Source organism: Setaria italica, chromosome IV (assembly GCF_000263155.2).
Source record: "Setaria italica strain Yugu1 chromosome IV, Setaria_italica_v2.0, whole genome shotgun sequence".
In the NCBI taxonomy this organism is placed as follows: domain Eukaryota; kingdom Viridiplantae; phylum Streptophyta; class Magnoliopsida; order Poales; family Poaceae; genus Setaria; species Setaria italica.
In genome coordinates this window covers 18,367,417-18,393,449 of record NC_028453.1, presented here as the reverse complement: position 1 = coordinate 18,393,449, position 26,033 = coordinate 18,367,417, and the positions used below count along the sequence as shown (strand labels likewise).

At 42.2% G+C, this 26,033-nt stretch overlaps 3 protein-coding genes across 3 annotated transcripts; 1 reads left to right on the top strand and 2 right to left on the bottom strand.

Annotated features, from left to right (window-relative positions):
- Positions 1 to 348: 348 nt before the first annotated feature.
- Positions 349 to 5,437, bottom strand: LOC101774601 (proline-rich receptor-like protein kinase PERK12). The gene is made up of 8 exons (XM_014805032.2): positions 4,340 to 5,437; positions 3,744 to 4,217; positions 1,930 to 2,016; positions 1,741 to 1,811; positions 1,571 to 1,647; positions 1,299 to 1,446; positions 1,039 to 1,200; positions 349 to 923 (listed from the first exon to the last, which is right to left on the bottom strand). Exons 1-8 carry the CDS (start codon positions 5,307 to 5,309, stop codon positions 705 to 707), a joined length of 2,208 nt encoding a protein of 735 aa, XP_014660518.1. The 5' UTR covers positions 5,310 to 5,437; the 3' UTR covers positions 349 to 704.
- A 960-nt stretch (positions 5,438 to 6,397) lies between these two features.
- On the bottom strand, positions 6,398 to 18,340 carry LOC101767987 (serine/threonine-protein kinase BLUS1). The gene is made up of 21 exons (XM_004965327.4): positions 17,938 to 18,340; positions 16,811 to 17,271; positions 15,336 to 15,590; positions 12,808 to 12,932; positions 12,648 to 12,692; positions 12,460 to 12,541; positions 12,310 to 12,378; positions 12,060 to 12,230; positions 11,911 to 11,976; positions 11,361 to 11,429; positions 11,111 to 11,248; positions 10,936 to 11,012; positions 9,884 to 10,144; positions 8,857 to 8,948; positions 8,553 to 8,635; positions 7,791 to 7,916; positions 7,666 to 7,708; positions 7,544 to 7,578; positions 7,316 to 7,377; positions 7,195 to 7,246; positions 6,398 to 6,880 (listed from the first exon to the last, which is right to left on the bottom strand). Exons 2-21 carry the CDS (start codon positions 16,979 to 16,981, stop codon positions 6,812 to 6,814), a joined length of 2,091 nt encoding a protein of 696 aa, XP_004965384.1. The 5' UTR covers positions 16,982 to 17,271; positions 17,938 to 18,340; the 3' UTR covers positions 6,398 to 6,811.
- Positions 18,341 to 21,338: 2,998 nt separating this feature from the next.
- Positions 21,339 to 25,311, top strand: LOC101767583 (formate dehydrogenase 1, mitochondrial). Its single transcript, XM_004965326.4, has 6 exons — positions 21,339 to 21,505; positions 21,887 to 22,058; positions 23,031 to 23,571; positions 23,653 to 23,777; positions 24,172 to 24,284; positions 24,911 to 25,311. Exons 1-6 carry the CDS (start codon positions 21,440 to 21,442, stop codon positions 25,022 to 25,024), a joined length of 1,131 nt encoding a protein of 376 aa, XP_004965383.1. The 5' UTR covers positions 21,339 to 21,439; the 3' UTR covers positions 25,025 to 25,311.
- The last annotated feature ends 722 nt before the right edge of the window (positions 25,312 to 26,033 follow it).

The window sequence follows — 26,033 nt, the reverse complement described above, 5'->3', positions numbered from 1 at the left end:
TTGGGGTGAGCTCCTTGACAAGGACGTGGTGACTGGCTGTAGGTGCACCCTCCATCTCTTTCCCAAATGGGTCGGCAGGAATCTCAGAATGATTCCGGCATCCTTGTGCTACTTGATTGCCCATCCATCTTGCTCCAACTTCAATGACCTCTCTGCTTCAAGCGTTGATTGGAGAAGTTCCGAACGATGGATGAATCGCTAGAGGAGATCAGACAAAATACGACCGGTAGGCGTAGAGTCCACCTTAAGATGTGAACTTCTCAATTTCTTCGGGTATAGGAACCACTAACCAGGTTCAAGATATTGAGCTCTAAGATGGTCAGGAAGGGTGGAGAGATATGGCCACAGTAACAATGCACACAGGCAAGTATATGCTAATTAATAGTATTGGAATCTCAAGTGACATAATTAACAAGTTCAGACGTCTAAATATGTACCGCGAACAAGTTAGAAACTCGTCGTTGAGCTCCTTTCCAAAAAAACCAAGTTGTAGAACCGGATCTTCAAGAGTCCAAAGCCCAAAAAACAATCGAAATCGTCATCAGCCCGCTCCTTTCCAATTCTGTCTTGATTACTCCTTACTGCGATGACCTACAGCGCTGCTATTCCTTCTAAAAATGTCTCTGCTGGAGATATAGCCGTATGTATGTATCCCCCTATACCACTATGGAACCATCACTTAACCTGTCCGGACAGTAGTCGGGTCATCTCCGGTTGATCGGTTGCGTCTCAGAGTAGGCACCGCGGTACTCCCCTGACTGCTCAAACTCCCCGGTGTACTCCTCGGAGGCGAAGGCGGTGAGGCGGAGCTGCTGGATGGCGGCCGCCTGCTGCCCGGAGTCGTTGTAGTTCCGGCTCTGCCCCACCTTCACCCCGTTGCTCAGGTCCGACATGCTCCCTTCGTCGTCAAGCGCCCTCATCACCTGATGACGACCATCACACCACACCATTACTTTCATGCGGGGTCGAGGAAATGTTCGTCTTCACATTGCAAAGATTTGTCTCACTGTCGTCCGACAGTCGTACAGGTTTAATTACCTGCACCATCCGCGGTCGCTTGGGAGCCGAGTGGCGGACGCACGCGGCCGCGGCCTCCACCATCACGATCATCTCGCCCATGTTATAGGCGCCGTCGAGCCGGGGGTCGACCACCGCGTCGAGGTCGCCCGTCTCGACGGCGTCGACGAGGACCGGCCGTGCCTGGCGCAAGGACGACAAGAAAGAGTCAAGTGAATTTGGCCACAAGCTCCAGAGCTGAAGTTGCAAGCAAGAGCACTGATGGTGAAGGGACGTCGTACCCATTCGACGAGGCTCTCCTGTCCCGGTGGGCGCGTCTGGTCGACGGGCTTCCGCCCGGTGATGAGCTCGAGCAGCACGACGCCGAAGGAGAACACGTCCGACCGGTCCGTCAGCTTCCCGCTCGACGCATACTCCGGAGCAAGGTACCTGCATCGCATTTACTAGCTGTGATCAGAGAAGATTAGAGCTCAATCGGAATCGGAGCAGCCCGGCCAGTTTCCAGATATATGTGGGAGAGAAAAATAATGGACAAACTTGGAGGTGGACGCACCCAAACGTCCCCATGATGCGAGTGGAGACATGCGTGTGCGTGTCGTTGGAGAGCTTGGCCAGCCCGAAATCTGCAACCTGCATGGCATGGCACCGTCAGATCGTGAGGCAGCAACTGCCATCATTAATTTTAACATGATCACAAGCTGAATCCTAGCTCGTCAGTCATGCCTGTGCTTCAAACGAATAATCGAGCAGAATATTCGCGGACTTGATGTCTCTGTGGATGATCCTGGGGTGACCTATGGAAAGTAGCATCATATCAGAAAGCAAAACATGAGCGTTCTTGATATATATCTCTGCAAAATTTAAACATGAACACACTCTGGGGATGTTAACTCTATTTTTGGAAAAACATACAATCTTCGTGCAGGTATGCCAATCCCTTTGCCGCGCCGATGGCGATCTTGAGCCTTGTTGGCCAGTCCATCACCCGCATGCCACGACCTACACCACAAAGCAAAAGATTCACTATTCATCAATCTTACCATTATTAATTGGATGTTCCTTTAGGCCTCCACGTAAAGTCACCTAAAATTGGATACTCTATAAAAAGAGAGAAATTCTAAAAATTCTTTCAAAAAAGCAAAACACCTATCCATCAATTCAGTAGACTCAAATCAGCATAGCCATTGGATTATTATGGTTTCTAAAAATTACCCACCTCTACCATTATGAAAATAGCCTAAAGTAACCCCTAAAACCTATACCTAAATTACCCACCTATACCATTATATAAAATAAAGTAATGTAACCCTCTAGATACCCAATTATGCCACTATAAAATAATTAAAAATTCTAAATTTGCATCTAAATTGTCCACCGCTAACATTATAAGAATAACTTAAAGTAACCCCATAAATTTGCATCTAAATTACCCATATATGCCATTATTAAAAATAACATGATGTGACTCTAAATTTGAATCCAAATCATTTTCATTAAAAATATACCCTAAGGTACACCAATATTAATTTTAAATTGTCTATTTCTTACAATATCGGTATAGAAAATAATAATTAGCGTATATATGCATGATGTGTGTCACCATTTATAAATATAATGGAAGTGGTGAGAATATAAATTTCCATGTCAAAAATATATCTCAAACTTAGAGACCATTATACAAATTCAAGCGTATACCTACAAAGCAAAGTGAAAAAAATTATAAATATGGAACGTTATAGAGTGACTAAAGTCGAATCAAGATAATAAATATATATATCTTCATAATCATTTTGTAAGAACATTTAACCAATGAGAGAGAGTTCAAGCTAAGAGTTTTGATTGCTAGCTATGTGCCCTCATTTTCTTAATTGGAGACTCCACATTAATTCTCATGAGACGCGCTAGGAAAAAATGATAGATTCTAAAAAATTCTCACAAAAATCAGAAACATCTACACATCAATCCTAAGATTCTAATAATTATAACCACTAATCTATTATGTTTTTAAAAAATTACTCATCACATTTATTATGAAAATATTCTAAAAATATTCTAATGTAAACTTCTAAACTTTATATCTAAATTACCCATCTCTATGATTATAAAAAATAATCTAAAGTAACACCATAATACTCATCTAACTTAACTGTCATTATAAAAAAACTTAAAATATCCTCATAAATTTGTAACTAAATTACCGGCATATATTATTATTAAAATAACTTAAAGTAAATGCATAAATCTTAATTTAATTATCTGCATGTTTATTATACAGAAATATCCAAAAGCATGATTTAAATTACATATCTTTGTCATTATTAATATAAAAATATAAAATTAAGGTATATACGTATGATTAGTATCATCATGAAGAACATTTATACATGTATGGGAGGTAACGACGAAAATATCGATTTTTCATGTTAAACACAATGATGGAGGTGCAATGCAAAGTGAAAAATGTAAAAAAAAATATATAAACTAATTACTAACTAAAAGTCAATCAACTGTATAGAGATAAGCACATATTTATATAAGTATCATGTTAGAATATTAAATAAATGAGAGAGTTGTAGGTTAAATAATTTTGATTATTAGCTCCGGGTCTAATTTTAAATAACTTTCTAATAAACTTGCTCTTAAAATTATTATCCCATGCGAGAGCTGGGGTTGATGTGCGCTATTGGGAGGAAATTAGAAGAGTTGGTACTGTTTATTTACTATACCGTGGAGATGTTGTTCCAGGGTGCCGTTGGGGACGAACTCGTAGATGAGCATCCGGTGGTGCGCGGCGATGCAGTAGCCGACGAGGGAGACGAGGTGGCGGTGGTGCACGCGGCTGATGATCTCCACCTCCGCCTGGAACTCGCGCTCGCCCTGACCGCTGCCGGCCTTGAGCTGCTTCACAGCCACGCACTTGCCGTCGCCCAGCCACCCCTTGTACACGCACCCGAACCCGCCCTCGCCGATCACGTTGTCCCGGGAGAAGTTGCTCGTGATGCTCGTCAGCTCCTCGTAGCTGAAGGATGACTTCGAACCCAGCGGCTCCATGCTGCCTGACTCGTAGTACCCTCCCCCGCCGCTGTCCGGGCCCGACGGCGGCGGAGGGCCGTACGAGAAGCCTGGTAATGTTCCCGGATAGACTGCGCCCGACGGGTTGGAGCCGCCGAACTGACCCGACGGCAAGTTGTTGTTGCCGTCTGCGGTGTCGCATGTGCATAACTTTTAGTGGGAGATAATATGTAGTAATCTCGCGTCAAGTACTACTTATACGTGAACTGAAGCATACGATATGATGTGATGCATGAGCTAATAAGGTTACCGTTGTGATAAACTAGTCCGTCCGTCTTCTTCTTCCTCCTCCTGGCAATGAAGAAAACGGCGAGCATAGCAAACATCAAACCGGTGATCGATGCACCGGCAATGGCCGCAGCTACATGGCTAGTGCCTACTCCTGATGACCCTACAGATGAATGGGATGAATTGCCGGCAGTGCTAGCATTGGTTTCTTGTGATGAAGACAAGTTGTTAGACGTCAGGGTGCCAACGGCGGCACCAGGCGCAATGGACACTAGCCCGGGCGGTGACGGTGCCCCCGGAGGACTATTCTTTGATGAGACAGGGACAGGAACGAAGACAATCGATTGGTTCGTCGGTGGTGAAGGCGATGCGGAAGAAGGTTGGGAACTTGCTTGATCATCGTTGCTCTCCTGTGGCGGTGACGGAGAAGAGTGAGTAGGAGATTCTTTGGACGGCGATCCACCTGATGGGTTTGGAGGGGCCTGATTGGAGGACGGAGATGGAGGCGGCGGAGGCGAAGCCGAGGAGCCTTCTGACCGCTGCGGAGGCGATGATGACGATGACCTGCCTGGAGGTGGTGAAGAGTTGGAATTGCCTCCGCCGCTGTTCCGAGAAGATTCGGAAGGTGGAGTTGGTGGTGGTGAAGACTTCGAATTGCCACCGCTCCAAGAAGATGGAGAAGGTGGTGGGCTTGGTGATGGTTCTGACGATTTCGGAGGCGATAAATGTGACGGTGGAGGAGGGCTAGAGGACGATGAATCTTGTGAATCTGAGGGTGGCGTTGATCTTGAGCCTCCTCCTGAGCTTGGAGATGGAGGGGGACTAGACCAGCCCTTTGAATTGCCTGAGCCTGAACTTGAACTTGAAATTGAACCGCGGGGTGGTGGAGCCTTGCTGGAATCGTTGTTGTTGTCATTATTGTTGTTGTCATCGGCACTTCCATTTTCTTCACTTGACGATGAAGAACTCGGCGATGGTGCTATATCCGACATGCTTTCTTTCTCAGACGCGTCTCCTTTACTAGTTGATCGAAGTTGATATTATGTACCTCGGTTGCGAAAAACATCAAGCAGCTTCTCCTGATGAACTGGTCCCCTTCCTTTGATTCCTTTGCGCTTGGATATGAACTGCAATCCACAAACTCCTTTCTCCCCATTCTATGTTAATACAGCTCGGCATCTAACATCTTCCTGAATGTCTTCACATCTATAGGGAGATTTGCTATAAGCTTAACAATGGACCAACATAAACTCGATTTCAATCGGTAGCCTAGAAAGTCTAGAGAAGAGATTTTGCTATTGAACTAAAAAATGAAAGAAAAAAATTGTAACTCTCATCAAGGGGTCCGGGAAGATGGGTTCTTGTCATCCAATACCTAAGAATAGGAAGATCCATGAGTCTAGAGCAGCAAAAAGGCCCAACCTAATTAAAGAACAGTGTTATTTAGGCATTCTTGTTCTTCACCACGAAGGGACAAAATGGGATGGCTCGAAAGCAGGATGGAAAAATAGCTCCTTGCTATATGTGGCTTACGAGCTCGTTTTCCGCGTGCCTCCCTGGCCTCCTCATGTGATGAAGAGTACATGAGCCAATTTGACCAATGCTACACCTATGCTTCGTCAAAGTGATACCTGTGCGAAGATGCCGCCGCAAAATAAATTCATCCAGCAAAATGCCACTCACATCCACATCTATGTACTTGATAGATGTATTGACCTCTGCTATATATTGCTCAAGCCTCATGTTAATAGCCGTTAACAGACAAACGTTGATGTAACTGCACGTATGAAGTACAAAGGCTTTCACATCGCCACCTACGGATGAGGTCGACAGCAAGGCTTTCACGTATGAAGTATTACTGTTACCCTTGTTTATTGCAACTACGAAGTTTTACAAATCAGCAACCACAACGCCAATTGACGCTACTTACAAGATTGTATAGACAGCATAATGGCACTAAAATATCACACGAGTGCCACAACATTCTTGGTGTTATGATAAACTCGAACTAATCCTAATAAACTGGAGAAATATCACATGAACATTACATCTCCACTGCTGCATATCTGACAATCCGAAAGGAACAAAGGTCGACTTTCATCACAAAATAAATAGGGAACAAAATTAGCGAGAATAGTTCCAGTTCCTGTTATTTTCCCTATGGCTGTGCTCGGACCCAACACCAGTTCCAGCGCAACTACTATACTCCAACCAACTCCATGCAACATAATGCCCGACGCTCTCAAATGAACTTTCACATATTATGCACTAAAAATTATCAGCACATGACCTTAAAAGAAAGAAAACTATTCCTTCTGGGTAAACCAAATAAAGCTGTACAAATCAAAATTACTACAATTTCACCTTTGCTAAATACTTACAACTTACAATGATACGACGACCCTGACTGCAGAGCAGAATACAAAAAAAATTTATAACCAAGCGCAAAATTGGGGAACTGAATTATACAGCGGGGAGTAGAAGGGGCATATCATCATTGTTGGTTATCATCTGTTTGCAACCTTTCATCTTTTTTCGACAATGCAATGATCTGCTGCTCAAGCTGTCATGCAGAGAATCCATGCAATCTTTTAGAAATTTTTTCCACATATATGTTTGTAATTAAGTATTTAATATCTAAAGTCAAAGCTCAAACACCTTTAGTACTTGACACATTTTTAAGTACTCAGAGAAACTCACTTGGATTTTTCGGAAAAAAAATACACATATATGTTTGCAAATAAGGATTTAATATGGAAAGTCAAAGCTCAAACACCTTACATTTTCAAATATCAGAAAACTCACTTCGTTAACTTTTTTGCAAACTTATCAACAAAATTCAACTACTCAAAATCTATTTCCAGATAGTTTTGTTACCTGATTGTTTCGGAGCTTTAATCTTTGCACTTCGTCAGAAAGTTCGGTGATGCTGGAAATTTTCACATAATGTGTCAAGTGTCTGCAAATATGCTGAACCATTATAAAAAAATTTTCATACCTTTGCTGCAATTGGACAACATACGACTGCAATTCCTTTTCTCTAACAGGCCCTCCAGAAGACTGCAGATATATCAAACACTTAGTATGCCACTTATTCTGCTATACAAGACAACTTCAAACACAAGAATTAGATTGATCGATGACTGCTCAGCTCTTTCTAAAGTTCACATGTCAGGCAAAACATGAAAACAGAAGGAGATTACAAGCCAGAGTCAATGTTACATACCTGATATGAACCACTTGTACTTGCTTCAGAATCATCTGTTAAACAATAGCCCCAGGCATAATATTAGAAAGGATCAAACTTTTTCACTGAAGCTCAAAATAAACTAATGTATTCATACATACCAGATGTTTCCTCAATTGAAGAAATCAGCCTACTTAATACTTCCTGCCAAAACAACAAAAAAATTGTTAAAATGCTGAAAATTCTTCCCATTTAAAATTGAATCATAAACATAGTAATCCAATACCTTTTGCATAGTATTTTGCTGCATCAAGAATTGCAATGTTGGAAGAATTGCAGATGACTTGAGATTTGAGCGTGTTGCTCCAATTGGTAGATTTGTCCTGCTGCTGCTGCAGCCTGATGTAGCTACCTAAGAAAAGTACAATCAACAAACCAGTGTTAAAACTACTTGCAACCTACTTATTAAAGCCTAGAGTCTAGGGTGGCATTACAAAAGCACATTTGGGTGGTTAGTTTTTCACTGGCTGCCCATGCCTGTTGATCCTCATGTCAAGCAGTATAAAGTACAATACAACTACAAATTAAATGGCACGCACACGAGAATTGTATCAAATGCAGTAGGAGCATTTTAAAACAATATTAGCATAGTAAAAATCAGGAGAAAAAACATTCCTCATGGTTTCAGAATTGTTACTTATGGTAAAGGACAAGCAGATGTATGTATGTGCTTTGGCAAGGTAGAAAAACTATTGTTCGGAACAACACATTCAGAATATAAAGAATCTTCCAAAAATTGGGAAATACCACAGTACAAGTACAATAGAGGGATGTTAAGTACTAATTATTTAACGCATTTATTTTCAGAACTTGAGCGATTAGAATTCGAATTAGTCAGAATTAATCGAACACCCCAAGCTGCCCAAGATCTAGACTGTAAACGCTATGTTATGTTCACTAGAACCAGTGGATAAAGAAGAAAAAGGAAATACAATAAAACATTTACTATGCTGGTAAACTGTGAATTTTCAATTAAATAATTCATTACCTTTTGAGAAATACTATCTGATGTAACCTGGAAACGCCCCCTTCGACGGATAATTTTTCCTTCTGACGGCTCCTCAGGTGCAACTGCACCAAAAATGGGTGCGATAAGCCAAATTAAGCGTCAAGCATAGCTAACAAGTAAAAGCGAGATTATATGCAAGCTTTCAGTTAATTCTAAAATTAACAACTGCGGAACCGATTAGTTGCCAGATCATGCATGCTAGATTGAAACAGACAAAGCTATGAAAGCAAACATAGAGACAAACGGAGACAGCAAGGGGTTGTGTAAGTCATAGTCATCTTACCAGATAGATGTGTGCGTGAATCCTTCATTTGGCGGAACAATAAAGGTCCACTACGGTTCCTGATGCTTGGATTTCTCTGACAATATTCATCCCTTTCATGACAAAAGTGCAAGTGTTACCAGCGTAGAATAGCCATTTTGAAAGGCAGAAATGTGTGTGGAAAACAATACACAGAATAAGGAACACTGCTGCCAAAAGATGTATGGATCATGCTTCTTTATTATGTTCTAATTTCCAGATCCTCTATAATACCCCCGTCGACTATGCTCTACCAACTTAGTTGCCAAAACAACTAATGAAGAATTTCATTTTGCAATATCAAAGGGAAGTTCAAATGGGTCATTGGACTAGGACAGCAGTTCATAGCTTTAAGGAAGCTATGCAGAAAGACTTGAGGCTAAGAAGATCATTACACAAAAACTGAAGATATGTACCCACATCATTATCTTCAATGCACATGTCCATAAATCATGGCTCACACCAAGAAGATGTAGAACTGATATGCACGTAAAATGTGGTGTTTCAAGAGTTAGACAGGCACTCTGACTAGCCTAAGACTATCTTCTAGTATTAGCAACACCTTTTTGTTACTATTTTTTATTCTTTATTTTGTTTTGCTACCACCACACAAAAGCATGTATGACTAGCAACTATTTCTCTAAAAGTCACCTGGTATACCTAGATGTTGCTCAGTAGTGCTTTCGGAAGTGATATAATACATAGACTACCTTTTATGGCCAAGTGAATATAAATATATAATAAACCAATACACCCATTATACTGCGTATCAGACAAGAGTATTGCTAGGAAAAATACAAGTCAACATGGAAAATACAGAAAACAGAGTGAAACTATTTACCCTCCCACCTAATGCTGAGCACAGTAGCACTTTCCGAACATAATATAATACAGAGTTGGATTTCTTTTAAGCACGAGTGAATAGAATCCACCCCTAAAGCCTATTGCAGCAGACTAGGAAAAGAAAAATACTTGACAATGAATAAGATAGACTTGAGAAAAAAGCTACCTTTCCAAATCAGCAGTCATGTAAGGAGAAAGAACTTGCTCGGGTATAAGAGAACCACTTGAATGCTTGTGGCATCCACTAGTGCCCAGATTCATGGGTACAGAAACACTTCTTTCCAAACTTTCACCATTGCAGTTGGCACTTTTGCAATGCTCAATTTTTGGGAACTGCAGGACAGGTACAGGTCCGACATTTGGTTGCACTCTCGAATGAGCAGCAGTACGGTCGGGATCATCAGCACCACAAACATCAAAGCAAGATCTGTATCACTAGTTAGCGAAGATCCTTCATAGTTCACTACTATTTTTGAAATTCAAAGCTCAAAACATAGTAAAGATAGCATAATAGTGATAGAGGAAATAAAGAAAAAGCAAAGATAATGGTCAAGATTCTAAATTCAGTTCAACAAGGATTTAATCTTGAGATTCACTGTTCAGCATCATCAGATCATGTATGATAACTTGAGAAACCAATATATATGCACTCCAAACAAAATAATCCAAACTATGTATCTAGTAAAGATACATGATTTCTATCTTTACTAGATTAAGCACTCGAACCGATTGCATATACAGACAACACAAACAGTAATGCAGGTAATTCACAGATCATCCCTTACTTTATAGGAGATTCACAGCGTCAAAAAAAATTATTGTTAGCATTAATCTTGTTACTAGTGAGTTGTGTCCAGGTTCACCTAGGGTCTAGGTTCATTGCTATTAGTGCTAGCTAGATTTCAGCTTCTATTTAAAAGATAATAATATGCAGATACTACTTGTGCTGTCTTGTGCTTGTGTGTGAGACCACCGTAGAGGAAAACTAGTATGTGTTTATGACAAACACCTGGAAAGTGAGGAAGTGATTTCCAACAATTATTACCCCCCTAACCTCCAAGTTGGTAAGCATGATTTAATCAAATGTCCAAACAGTAGCAAGTTGCATTCACAGACTACGCAAACAAAGAAATTTTACAAAACAGATAATTGACCAAATCATACTGAGAATAAGGATATGTTCAACATGACGGGAAAGTTGCAGTATGAAGAGCTCACTTTAGTGCCTCAAGGGGGCGGCTTGGAAAAGAAGAGGAGAGAGCATCATTCAAATCTTCAACTTCTTGTATCTCATCCTGATAAGTTGGAACCACGAGGCAATTAGTGTACAAGTATAAAGTTAGTTTATGCATGGGGTCTCAATCGGATAACTATGATGATGAAAACCCAGTACCTCTTCAGGCCTTCCAGAAGCACCATGGTTGACCCTTTCCTGGTAAATAAGTTCTGGGTCATTGTAAGCATCATGTGAGTCATCCCTAACTTTGTTATCCCTGACTTCTAAGTGACAAGTGCCATTCGAACTGTCTATCTGCCAAAGAATACAGCATCAATTAGAAAACACAGATTTTTGGCAACCAGTTGTTCTTTTGGCTGATTTATGCCTCAACAGCTAGTAGAATCCAGAAAAATTGAAGTCTTACAAGGGCAGCTGCATTCTTCAAATCCTCTAGATTGAAGTTCCAACCACTGATGCCTCGTATGTACTCTTTCTGAAAGGAAAATAATTGCATCTGTCAGTAGTAACAAAGACAACATCCGCATGCATAGGTCAACTCTCAAACAAAAAAAGTTCAAATAGTTTGTATTCCAAAAGATAATGAAATCTGACAAACATAAGCGGGCGGTTGCTAACATCACAGTTGAACAAACAATTGGACAAATAACATTTTGCTGCAGCTTTCGAAAAGTTAGGTAAATTCATCTTTCAAAACTTCACAAAAGCTTTATTTCAATTATTTGCCACATGCACGATGGAAAATTTGTTTAATTTCCTTCGGAATAAGTAGAGGGCCCACAACTATAAAGAAAAAATGTGTTTATTTCAAGGAGGCTGTCATCAAGTAAACAAAGATCCCATCTTACTATTTTAACTCAAACATAGGACCATGGGAAATTCCAGACGAGAGGACAAATACTAATTTCTAGTAAATGTGATGTAAGATATCGCAGAACAAAAGAGCAAACTCTAACCTGTGATAGCTGCTCCTTGCTCTCTTGACCAAGCTTGTTATTGAGAAGCAACTCAGCCTCTTTGCTCTACAATGCAAGTAAAACAAAGGTCATGCAGGTTACAGCAATACCATGCCACATCTTAAACACTTATTTGCCCTTATTTGCACCTTCAGTTCCCTAAAGCGTTCACCCAGTGGAGGGAGGCCATCAAGAATACTCCGTGATAGATATTCAGCTGATCGAGCATGCTTAAAGAAAGAATGCTTCAAGAGCTTTTCTGAAGGAGGACGCTTGCGTGGATCCTTGACTAAGCATGTCGCAACCAAATCTTTGAAAGACTACAAATAAAAAGAATGTATTAATATAGACTTATAGAGTCTGTACATTACACAAAAGGAACTCAGTAATAGAACAAACCTTTGAAAACCGCTTGTCCCTCTCATAGTCTAGACCTGGTGGTGCATTTTGCAAGGTCATAAGCAACACCTACAAAGAGAAAAGATATCACTTTCATTCTGTACTTTGGGAGAAATTACTGATGCAAAATAAATGTAGTTCAGTGCTGACCTTCATTGGAGGATACTTTGAAAATGGAGCATGACCATGTGCTAGTTCTAACGCCGTTATCCCAAAGGACCATATGTCAGCTCTATAAATGATAAGAAAAAAATTAAAAGAAAGGGGAAACATGTATAAACAATAGAATAACCAGCAAGGACATTATCCAGATTTACAGGTGCTAGTCATGTACTTACTTGTAATCATAACCATGCAATTGTTGCATGACTTCAGGAGCCATCCTGAAGATGCAAGGGATTATGTAAGATCAACAGTAGGTTCATTTAAGCAAAGAATTAAAATGACATTACACACTAAACATAATGATATACAAATCAATAGGTACAAAATATTCACCAGCAAGGCGTCCCTACGAATGTATTTCTTGCTCTTTGCCTATTTCCAGTATCGAACATGCAGGCTGACACTCCGAAGTCTGCTAGCTTCACAGCTCCATTTGAATCTATTAAGATGTTTCCAGCCTGAAATAGATTAGTAATGTGGAACATAATTTAGAACATGCACCCAATGATGATCAATGAAAACAGAGAACTGAATCATATATCATGATCTAGCCGCATCAGAATATCCAGCAATGGTGTTAGTGAGACCAGATACTTAAGGCATGAGATGACTAGTATCCTAAGTTTTCTGTCTTCCCCTTTGTGTCTTTCTTTGTGCAGCATTCCCTCAGTATGTTCTTGTGTTAAAAGTTTAGCAGCATGCCACTAAGTTTCTGCTTCAGATGATAGATTTGTACTCCAGAATTTGAGCAAGTGTTGGAATCTGACATGAGTGTTCGGTCTGTTGGCATCCAAATCAGCAAGCTGGGGAGAAGGGGTTCTTGAGCTCATCAAATATAGATGATTTTCGAAATATTTTAAGTTATTGAGTACTATCTCCAGTCAACAAAGGTAAGGTACCCTAAACACGCCTTCAATAATATGCTCAAAACAAAATAAAATTGTCATATTACTAAAGTATTTTTAAAATGAATCTATGTGTTCCATTTTCAATTTACAATTCTAGATGCATATGAAGATATTATGGGCATCATTGAACTTCAAATTTGCTAACTGCACTCCTACAAAACATTAAATGTCACTTTATGTGACTGAGAGGAGTGCAGTATAGATACTAACTACCACAAAAATCTCAAGTATCATGCCCTGCTACAACTTACAAGAGGAAATATCCAACATGACAGCAACAAAATGCACCATACAAGCACCAGCTATCATGAGATGTGTAAGCCATTAGCAACCCCTCTACTAAACATCTCCAAAGACCAGAACTCGTATCTCCTCCCTCCCTCCCTCCACTAAAAGCCTAAGGACGTTCTTCCTGGCTTCATCCCTTCATCCATGCCTTGCCATTCCACAGCAGTATGATAGCTATACTTGTGGCAGAAGCGTCTAACACATCACACATTGGAGAAAAAAAATATCATCTGACGAGGGGAACCTTTTTCTGTATGTAAGTTTTAGAAGCACTGGAGAAAACATAATCAAAAAAATCTGGTTCAGTTTAACGCCATGATAAAATTAGCTGCATTAGCTAAATGTCCCCTGCATCAACTAACCGAAATTGTGTCAACATTCAGATTATTTTTCCCAAGGACTTAACATCCCTTACACTTCACCCACTGTGTTATCAGATTTTTTTCCACCCCCAAAATTTGAACAACTTCACCCTTCTCAATTTATTTTGCAAGAACTGGCACCACAGCTCCCTAGCAAGCTGGTGACTATAGAGAAACCACTGGAAAGATAGGGACTTATCCAAACACTGCCAACCAGTTATATTTCATTTTGCAGAAAACCTGTTAGGGGGGAGCAACATAGTGAGTGGAGAGTGGTGGTGAGTAGAGCTGATCAGTGTGTGAGTGAAGCAAGTTGATCAGTGTGTGAGTGAAGCAAGTTGATCAGTGTGTGAGTGAAGCATGGAGTGTGTGCATAGTTAAGCATGATTAGTTTACAGAAGTAGTGGCTGTGTGCTGATTGGAGCTTGTGCGTGCAGCGAGTGCCTGAGTGCTATGTGGAGCTTGTGCAACCTGTGTTAGTGGAGCTAGCTATGTGAGTGTTCTTGGCCAGGTTGTGCAGCTGAGTCGCAGCTTAGAGCGTGCGTGTTTGTGCTATGTAAATCTATGTAACCATCGTGTTGAAGTGTGGTGAATTACAACAAAAGAGGTGCTGGTGCGCAGTGCAAGAGAAGTGTGTGTGCGCTCCTCATCAGTAAGTGCCTTCCTGTAGTGTGCCAAACATTGTGTGGGTGGGGGTGTGATCCTGGGAGCTGGTGAGGCTAACAAACAGTTATATCTTCCCCCGACCCCCCCCCCCCCCCCTTAAGTTTCTTTCTTTTTTTTTCTTTTGGGAGAGGGGGCAGATCCCTTGGCAACAGCCATATTAGAGCTCACTAAAATGAGCTCTATCTTCATTATGCTACCATATCTAATCTCCGCACACATCCTACGATTTTGCTCTATTATATTATAAACCCAGAGATGCTTGTGGCCTCAGTCGAAATCTTGCATGCAAAATTGGAACACCTGGAATCAGGATATGCAGTCATCTCTAGAAAGGACAGAATAAGAGGCTTTGATATGGTCCATCAGACAAGCCCTCTGATGAATTGACTGGTGCATGGCTTGAGCCTAAGGGTACTGTACTATTTAAAATACAAATACATAGAATAATTAAAAAGGAATCTAAATGGTGTGTAATTAATGATAACACTCTGGAAAGGCATACAGCTGTAAAGGAATTTCTTGAGTGGTTTCTTTAAAGCAGAGGTAGATGCCATGCACAAGTCAATCCAAATTCTGGATGCAATGTTTCTGCTCTAATACATAACTGGAGATTTGAAGAACTGCGGAAATATATTACCTTTACATCTCTGTGAATATGTCCTTGAGAATGTAGGTAGACGAGAGCTTTGAGCACTTCCCGCAGCAGAGTAGCAATGACCGGCTCATCAAACCCTTCTGGAAAAGAAGTTTTCATAATGTGCAGAGCAGATCCAGCAGCCATGTAAGGCATGACAACCCAAAGCTGATGCCCATTTGTAAATGAGCAATATGCACGAAGAAGGTTTGGGTGGTCAATCAAACTCATCGTTTGCACTTCCCGTCTTATCCCATCCTAAAGAATGGTAATCCCAAAAGGATTAGAAACACAAGTCCCAAAGTAATGAATAGATCAACATTAGTTTGATATTATCATGCTCACAGAGAAAATAAGAAGTAGCTGTCTTAAAAGGATAAAAGATGGATGTAGCTTAAAAGTTATCAAATACAAAGTGAGGCAGCATATCCAAATGAAGTTGCTTTGCACCAATATTGCAAAGGATTGGGTCACATAAAGTTACGATGGCAGTTTTGATTGTTCTGATCAGCAAATTACCGAATGAAGCCAAGTCCTGCCCCCCCTCTCCACCCAAACACACCCCACCCCCGCAAAAACTTAAAAAATAATAAAATTGCAAGGTGGCATTTGCACTTTGCATGCAAACAATATCTTACCCTGAGGTCATATTATCTCACTCATACTGAACATGTTTAAAATTAGGAAATAGCATTTAAAGTGAGGATCCCGCATGTCAGCCACTCATAATGTAGTTATCCAACTACCAAGAAGTTTATGCTAAAATTAGTCAGGTATAAAGGATTGCATAAAACTAGATGTCAAGTCTCAACAGTGTGCTCCATTAAATATGAATGCTTTAAGTGCCTGGTGGTTTACATGCGGTATAAGATGCATGTAGTGAAATGCATGGACAAACACTAATACTCCCTCCATTGTAAAAAAAGATGTTCTTTTATACGCCTAACACAGAACAAGATGGCAATCAATACTTCCACACAATGCATATCTGACTCCTCTTATTGCTCCCACATTCAATTAGTGCCACTTGATCATCATACTCATTCAATGCAAACACCGCTTTGCAATATATGGGATCTTTAGCAACCACACCACCTTGAAACCCTTAAAGAACATCTCTTGGATAAAAAAATCAAGTTTCTTGTACAACATCTATAATCTATTTGAAAATTGCATTGTAGGTCTTATAAACTATTACAAATTCTAGAATCTCATTCCGAAGAACCAGCATCCAAAAGCCTTAGGTCTAAGCCTACCCACATGAACAAACAAATCGTCGATGCTCTGCAAGAACTAAAAGAGCCTTACGATGACATAATTGCCATTGTGGTTTGCCTACGTTTTATTTTTTGTGGTAATGATCGTCAACTTATGTTACAAGAAAAGGAATTCACATTTATTTCTCCCAAAGTTTTTGACAAGGAAATATCAATTAGCATAAGTGAATTAAATGAAATTTGGCACAGAACATAACTTACCAGGTCATTGTTGCATTTCTCAAGGTCAAGAACTTTGATGGCAACCATAATGTCAAGTGGGACACAAAGAGCTCGGTATACACTGGCACTAACACCCTCTCCAATTTCCTCATATAGCTTATACTCATCTGGATTAGTTGGAAACCTTCTACTAAGCAATGTATGCTCCATGGTCCAAATTTAGAGAGCACTACAAGTAACATCAGCGCTCTTAAAATTCCCATTGCAAAGAAGCACAGCAGTAAATGACAAGAACACCATATAGGTGTGCCTGAGAATAGCCTCCAGCATTGTGAAATTTGATAGGTGAATGTTTGGACCAATATGGGAGCATTTATTTCATTGGGTTTTCAGGCATCCTTTGCTCCAGTGTCTTATATTGACAGACACAAGAATGACGTAGACACCAGAAAGCTACCCAACCTTCCTTCACCAATAGTACTGTAGCAGAATATTATATGCTGCAAAGCAAGGAATATGCAAGCATCAACAAGGTGGAGCACCTAGGATAGGGAAAGGACATAGCTGCATTAAAAAGCACCCATGTCGCAAACAGCATAGCAACATATCCAGATGTAACTAACATTTGCTAAAATTCCCTATGGAAGATAAGAAACTGAATAATTCGACAATGCAATCTACATCTCGCATTAGCATGTGATAGAGATGCCTAGCAAGCTATCGAATAAGCTCAACAATTCTCGAAAAGTGAAAAAAAATACAAAAGCATGAGTTGATCTTCTAATGCTAAACGGTACTGCTTATAGTTACAACTAAACAAAACTCCAAGTAAAAACCCCAATCTCAACAAATACATCAATCAATAGCATAGCTTAGCATCCAATCTCCAAACCGTGGAGCGCAGAGCTCAACTAAGCAAGCTTGGGTCCGTGAACGACTTGCTCTTAGGAGGTGTCCCCCATACAGCATCATTGAGCTCTAAGCTCGGTTCATACTTACGCAAGCTAGAGGTCCAGCCGTCTCGCAGTAGTTAAGCAATCACTTCGTCCCCAAGCTAAACCCACGATCGCGTCGCACAAACCATCCTAAGCCTAAGATCGCGGTATTCAGAAGCTTCCCCACTGCCCTGATACCACGGCGCGCGATCTCCCGGGGAGCAGCGTTACCTAGAGACGGTGCGACGAGGCGCTCCAGGAGACGGATCGCCACCAGCGAACAGCGGTTGAGCCGGCGCGACGGTGGAGGATCAAGGCCGCTGCGGGGGAGGAGCACCTGCGGATCTGAGGGGCAACGAGGCGGGGGCGGTGGCCACGCGGATCTCGACGGAGGAGCAGGATGACGTAGACCGGTAGAGGTGAGGACGCGACAGCTGAGGAAGACGCCGGCGATTGGAAGCGGTGGCCGGGGAGACCGGAAGAGGACGACGAAGCCGAGCAGCGGAAGCGGCAGCGGCAGCGTAACGGGCTGGGGGAAGACGAAGCGGAGAAGAGGAGAAGGTGGAGTGGAGGTCTGTCTTCCTTTTCGGGCCCGCTGATTTTCTGTGGCCGCCGCGTGACGGGGCGTCGCTGCCTCGCTGCGTCGTCTGCAAGACTGCAACTCTGCGTGCCTGCATCCGACTCGGCCGCGGCAATTTCAGGTTTTCTTTATGTAGGAAAATAGATTCGTTTTTCTTTTCCTTGAGGTCCCCCAACGTCGGTGTTGTTTAAAGATTCTCCGTGAAATAATGCACCATACAAATAACAAGGGTGATGCCACATTGCACGCGCCTGAAAATTACACAAAGATCAGGCGAACACTTCCGACCATTAGATCGTGATCGAATGATCCCAGTGTTTTCTATTTTCTTCCTCCTTGGAACAAACATACACTCCCTCTAAGCGCTCGTTTGTTTCAGCTTCGTGATAGCTTTTCCGCGTGAAAAGTTAGAAGCTCAAACAACAATAAAGTTCTTGTACAGCTTGGAAGTTCATAAAAGCTTAGTTTACGTAAAAAGCTGAAAAGCTCGGTTTTATAAGCTTTTTTATCTTTCTGAGCTAAGAAAGCTAAATACATCTTCTAAAAGTTAGTGTTGTCTTTTAAAAAAAATAGCAACATTTTTTCAAAAAACTCTAAAAGCTGCCGCTCAATTTTTCAAAAAAACTCTAAAAGCTACCGCTCAAACAAAAGGTCCTAAATTACTCTTGGTTTTTAGCTTTCTAGCTTTTTAATATGCAAGTAGCAAAAGCTATATATCTAAAAAAGCAAAACAAATAGTAATTTTGAACGGAAGGAGTACTACCAAATATAGAGCCGAATATGTAAATATGTGCGCTCGAATATGATTATTATCTATCTTGTACTACCGCTCTATCGTTTAGGGTTGTACGTGAGTTTATCGATACTGAAGTCTAAGGGTGTGATTAGTTTTGACTGCAATCTCGCTCGCATGCAGGCCCGTGATGGCTAGGATTTTCATTTGGTTAATGATGTTTGCACCCAGCCATACCAGATGAGGACGTCGTTTGGTTGCCTACACAAATCTATTTTTTCTCTCGCACACTCACCCTATGCAGTCGTCAGTGAACTACGCAAGCCTGACCATATGAAAATGACTTATTCTCACATTTTCTCGGGACCTGACTGAAGGGGCGCTTTTGCACGTCAACAACCTACCACGATGGCTGGACCAGGCAATCAAACTAGTATCCCCCTATATCTCATGGACCTGGTTGAGCCACTTGTAGAAACCAATCACACCCTAAATACATATGAGTGTTGCATCTAATGTCATCTAGCCTGTCATTGCTACGTGGCTAAAAAATAGGCTCAACCCAAAACATTATAAATCATGATTTTTTATGTGAAAATCAAAAGCAAAACTAGGGTTGTTGTCCTTGTTTTCATACTCATTGAATTTTAGGACCTAAAATGAACTTGTGGGGCTCTCGTTATGAAAGGGAGCTTGAATTATTTAGCATAGAGTTTCATTGAAACATGTCGTCATGGTCCTTAGGCTGTGCATATGTAATTACTAGGAAGTTAGTTGTGGCTCGACGTCATTAGAAGCCAAGAGGGGAAGTAAACCGCACTGTTTCAAGAAGGTCGTCGCGATATGGGACCCATCACTGTAGTGTCGATGCAGTACCACACACTCTAACCAACTAAAGGATTCCACTAGATCTAGACATCTCCAATCACCACCATGATAACAAACCCACATTCGCCACTTCTAGACATTGTCCGATTTGATGAGGGATTGTGTGGATGATGTTGCAATGCAACTATGAAAGGAGGAAGGGTTGCTTAGTGAGGATCCACAATCGGAAGCTTAAAAAGGAAGGGATGCAGGAACATGCACGACTGGTGGTGGCGATGGTGGCCGGTGAGGTGGTGGGGTGATGAGAGATAGGTGAGGATGCTAGTAGTCATAGACGTCAAGAGATGGCTGGATGGGTCATATCATGCGGTTATTGTGCCAAGACAACGACGTGCATCAATGGCGATGGGCGCGTGGCCCGTGCACGATGACAAGCCCAGGGATGTCAAAATTGTGTGCAAGCGGCCCATGGCCGGATCCTCTTCCTACGCAAATATCGGCTGCTGCTGTGGTACATTATCTTCTCTTTTTTCTTCACTAATGTACATGCAATAGAATTTCAAAAATTATACCTTTTTGGGAGGTTCATATATATATATATATATATATATATATATATATATATATATATGTCTAACTAAACATGTGTGTCCTGCCGACTTGATCAGATTATGCATGTCAAAGACAATGATGGTTTGCTTTCCAAGTTGTATTTGTGGTAAAAGATGGAGAATTGGTAACATAAAAGAAGTTGCTTACGGCTAACAGTCATGACATGTATATAATTTCATATTTTTTTCAAGATTGAACGAGTATGCTATGTTGTAGCGTGTTGCGCGGGATGCACGGCTCGCACGGAGCGGGAAAAAACACCCACAAGTCGACGTGGGGAGGAGCAAATAGATGGTCTCAGGGACGAGGACCGAATCGTGTTTAGAGTTTTTTTTGGTAAGTATATGGAGATTTTGATGGCTGCACCTCAGTTGTACTTGTAGTAATACGATTATACGAAAGTTTCCGGATTGTCAGTCTTCACGACGCCCTTAGCCAACTACCTGTCCATGGACGGCGTGCTTCGTGCATTCGCTACCTTCCCTGCACCCAGGTGGCGGCGCCGTTTCACGCTGCTCCTCTTTTGTGACGATAGACTCGCCAAAATTGGTAACCAGTAAGCTGGTCTAATGATTATCCTGAAGCCAGAACCCGAGAAACACGTACCGAACCTAAATTGACTATCTCCGCGTACGGTCACAGATGAGTAGACCCACTTGGATACTGGACCCGGCTGTCATACAGAAAATAACGGAGACCTCCGTCCCCGTCCACGTTTCCGGCCGGGACCATCGCTCCGGTGTGCAGTCACCCTCGCCCACCCGCCGCACACGTGGACCGCCGCAGGGCGGGCCACCTTTCCCGTGACGGCTGGCTGGCGGGGCCCACTAGCCGTCGCCCGCCCGGGCTGGCCTTTATCTCCACCCGTACGCGCAGTCCACTCGATACTCCCCTGCTCTTCTTCCTCGTCTATCAGCCGTCGACACTCTCCTCCCCACCGCTCCGCCGCGTGGTTCCTCCCCCTCTCCTTCCGCGGATCCATGGCGATGTGGAGGGCGGCCGCGAGGCAGCTGGTCGACCGGGCGATCGGCTCAAGGGCCGCGCACGTAATGATTCCAATCCTTCCACCCTCCCCTTCCCCTCTATCGTTGCGTTCGTTTCTGTGCCCCGCTTTTCTCGCTGCGGAATCCTCGCTTGGCTGTTGATCCATCGTGGTTCCCTAGCCGAGCCTTTCAGAAAATTTCGCTTGCGATTCTTCTGCTTTAGCTCGGTGTGTGTGATTATCTGGGTGGGAGAATTCCAAAAACCGTCGATTTTCACGCCTTCAGTGAAATTCTTTGTTCATCCTCCTATGTGAAATTTAACAGAGAGTCGTTCCCATCGGATTTTTTTTCTGCCGTGAATTTTGGATGCTGAAGCAATCCGATCTATCTATGAGACAAACTCTAGAGACTGTCCACTTATTGGCTTCTCCCTCTGTTCCGCAGACATCTGCAGGCAGCAAGAAGATCGTGGGGGTGTTCTACAAGGCCGGCGAGTACGCCGACAAGAACCCCAACTTCGTCGGATGCGTGGAGGGAGCACTCGGCATCCGCAACTGGCTCGAATCGCAGGGCCATCACTACATTGTCACCGATGACAAGGAGGGCCCCAACTGTGGTCAGTAGCCTCCAAGGATCGGTGCTACTGTTGTTGTTGTTATTGTTGTTTCCTTCTTTTGTTCTCAAGTCTACAGTACTTCTTGACTCGTAAAATCCTGATATAGTGTCATAGAAGCATTCATAGTCCATGTATGGTGCCTTCTTTACATGAAAATCACTACTGTTTAGGTCGTTACCCAATGCATATATGCAATATGATGCCAACGATGACTGCTCTTCTTTTTTAATATTTATAGAGCAGCGATCTTTCATCTGTTCCAATTTCCATGGCTCATGGCAGAGGGAGAAATTGTTTTCTTTATTTGGTTCAGCCATTTGTTTGATTAAATGATTGATGGCTGATAAGTAGCAGTAACCTCTAGCTTATCCAACTTTTCACGCAATTCAGGAATTACGCTGGAATTAGCTTTAAGCTTGTCATACTGGCTTACACCTGCATATTTAACCTGAACACTTTTGTATGCTTTAGTTTACTAAGATGATGGTATACAACTATTTTTTACATAGATTTGTAGTTCTGACTGTTGTTATGTAATGGTGAGCCATGGATGGGTTGTAAGCAGGGTCCATTAGCACATAAAAAATTTATCCAGCCAATCAGCCACATAGAGAAAGGGAAGAGGAGAGAGATATTATGTTATTTTATTCTTATGGTTGGGCTATATGATAATGGCTACATATAAGGTACTTGCACAATGGTGAGCCAGGCCATGTAGGCTTATAAAGACCACTTTTTCTCTACATCGTGGCTGCCCTGAGGGACACAGGCCAGCCACCAGTGGCTTGGTGGTGGGCCCTTGCACAGGTTATTTATAACCTACCCACCCCCCCATGGTTTGGGGCTTCGAGTCCTAGAATTACCTCCTCTAATCAATGACAAAACTACTATACATTATTTTTGTATTATAAAAGTGCTGTTTTCGTGGGACTCGTGCTTATTTTCACTAAATGTTTATTGTTCTTGTTCCAGAACTGGAGAAGCACATTGAAGACATGCATGTCCTGATTACCACCCCGTTCCACCCAGCTTATGTTACTGCAGAGAGGATTAAGAAGGCAAAGAACCTTGAGCTTCTTCTCACGGCTGGAATCGGCTCTGATCATATTGATTTGCCAGCAGCCGCTGCTGCAGGCTTAACTGTGGCAGAGGTTACTGGAAGTAACACCGTCTCTGTGGCAGAAGATGAGCTCTTGCGCATTCTCATTCTGCTCAGGAACTTCTTGCCTGGGTATCAACAGGTGGTTCAGGGTGAGTGGAACGTCGCAGGCATTGCCCACAGAGCTTATGATCTTGAAGGAAAAACTGTTGGAACTGTCGGGGCCGGTCGTATCGGCAGGCTCTTGCTTCAGCGTCTTAAGCCCTTCAACTGCAACCTGCTTTACCATGACAGACTAAAGATCGACCCAGAGCTTGAGAAAGAAATTGGGGCCAAGTTTGAAGAGGACCTGGATGCTATGCTTCCAAAGTGTGATGTTATTGTGATCAACACACCTCTCACCGAGAAAACAAGGTTTGTGTTCATCATGTACTTGTCCTTTCCAAAATCTTTATACATATGACTTTCCTGAATTTTGGTTGCTCGTTCGTTCAGAGGCATGTTTAACAAAGAGAGGATTGCAAAGGTGAAGAAAGGTGTAATAATAGTGAATAATGCTCGAGGTGCAATCATGGATACTCAGGCAGTTGCAGACGCTTGTTCCAGTGGTCACATTGCTGGTACTTACGTCCATTCATTTATTTCTTTAGCTTTTTACATACCAGTGTTCTTTCATAAGTTGGCCTGATTCTACTGATGGGGTCCATGAAGTATATAATTTTCATTAAGCTTGTCATGCTTCACATTTTGTGAATTCAGTATTAAAACTAATCTGAGGCAATGGTGTGATTTTTTATATTTAATTTTAAAAATTTACCGAGGTACTACCATAAGCACTCTGCTCCTATTTGAGTATTCTTTCTGTGACATTGTTTTGTTGGATACAAATCAGAGTCATTACTCTTGACATACCATTACTGCATTTTATTTGACGAATAGGGAAACAGTGTAACCTATATTCCTGTATTGACCAGTATGTACTCTAACATGGAGCATCTCATTCCCATTTATCAGGGTACGGTGGTGATGTGTGGTTCCCCCAGCCGGCACCAAAGGATCACCCCTGGCGCTACATGCCGAACCATGCCATGACCCCTCACATCTCTGGGACTACAATTGATGCTCAGGTCAGCTTCCGAGTTTTCTTTACTACCTGAATCTAAACTCTAATACCTCGTAGGAACTTGGTATCAGTTTCTCTTGCATTAGCTTAGTAAGGTAGCACCATTGCAACTTCTCATGGTGTGATGTGATCATGTCCTACCATAAGCTATAACTAATTTGTATGTCATTCGTTTAGCCATTTGAGCGGGCAAATAACTCCCCTGTTGCTCATATTTCATTGTGATACGTTAAAAACAATGCACATTGTCACCGAAAGCAAGGCAGCCAGCACTCAGAATTCATGAGTACTGGTGCCAAATTTTCTTGTTAGAATGGCAATCATGTTAAGGATTACTAGAATAAATCATACTGAGAACTCGAGTTAAATTATGATATATCTAACTAAAGCAGAGTTGCCACACATGCATCTGACCATTTCTGCTGGTGACAAGTTGAGGCCATAAGATTGTAAGATTCAGGTTTAATATTCTGGCTACCTACGTTCACGTTGATGACAAGTTCAGTGCACGCGCACCATATAGAACCATAGACTATATGCAGTTATGCACCACTCTGTTTTCTATCTACTGTCACACATGCTTTCTGGCCATATCTGGAATGATTAACACTGAAGAAACAATTGGTGCAGCTGCGATACGCAGAGGGTGTGAAGGACATGCTGGACAGGTACTTCAAGGGCGAAGACTTCCCCGTGCAGAACTACATCGTCAAGGAAGGCCAGCTCGCCAGCCAATATCAGTGATATTTCTCTTTTCCTGAAGAGATTGCAAGGAAGAAACCGTTGTTCCGTTGCTGTATGAGTAGTAATGTTCTCAGAGATCTGTCGGCCATCGGAAATAAATAAGGGATGCCTTTGCTGTAATGTTCTCAGAGACTTAAATCACTCGGGTGAGCTATAGCTTTATTTCCTGTCATCGTACCAGACGTTCTGTGGTTAGTCTCGGCTGGAACATCTGTGTTGGTTTGGTGCTATCCCTTCTGTTTATAAAGCATTTTTTTCACCGGAAAGGCATATATGTTTTGAGTTCCAGTGAATGTTTGTGTTTAAATCCTTTTAAAATACTCCCTCGGTCAAATAGTCGACGTTTTTAAAATTATCCGATTCTGTCTACGAAAGTATCCATCCTAAATATATACTTTCAATTTTATTGGTAGCCAAAGTTTCATCTAATGTTGCCTAAACGTCAGCTATCTGGAATTTACCACTGTACTAACAACAATCCATCTATCATCGCTTCGCCTTTTGCTCGCCGGGGTTGCTCGCGCGCTGGCGCCGCAGGCAGAGCTCCGGCTGGTACCAAAGTCTTTTTCCTCGCCCAGTCGCCGTCGCGTGTCCCCCGAGCCCCGAAGCACGCCCACGTCCGGTGACTCCGGTCTCGCCGCCACGGCGCCCTGTCGTTCTCTCACGATTTGTGCGCCTCCAACATGCTGATCCTGCAGCTGGCTTCGGCTCTCTCATAAAGCGTTGGCGCTGCTTGCTACGGCTTTGACTTCGCTCCGCTCGAACGGAAGGCGAGCACCCGAACAGCAGCTATGCATGAAGATGATCGGGAACGGGGGAGACAAGCACTCAGGGGTGTAGCTAGGATTTCAGCATAAGGGGGTCAAGTAGTAGTGTTACTCTAGCAGTCGATTTAGGCGTTAGTTTACTAACCCACCTAGGGTGGAATCCCACATACAAACTTCATCGTGTTTGAGCTTATCCAATTGCCGATTAAATGTTGAGCGCTATGGCTCAAAATTTGACTTGC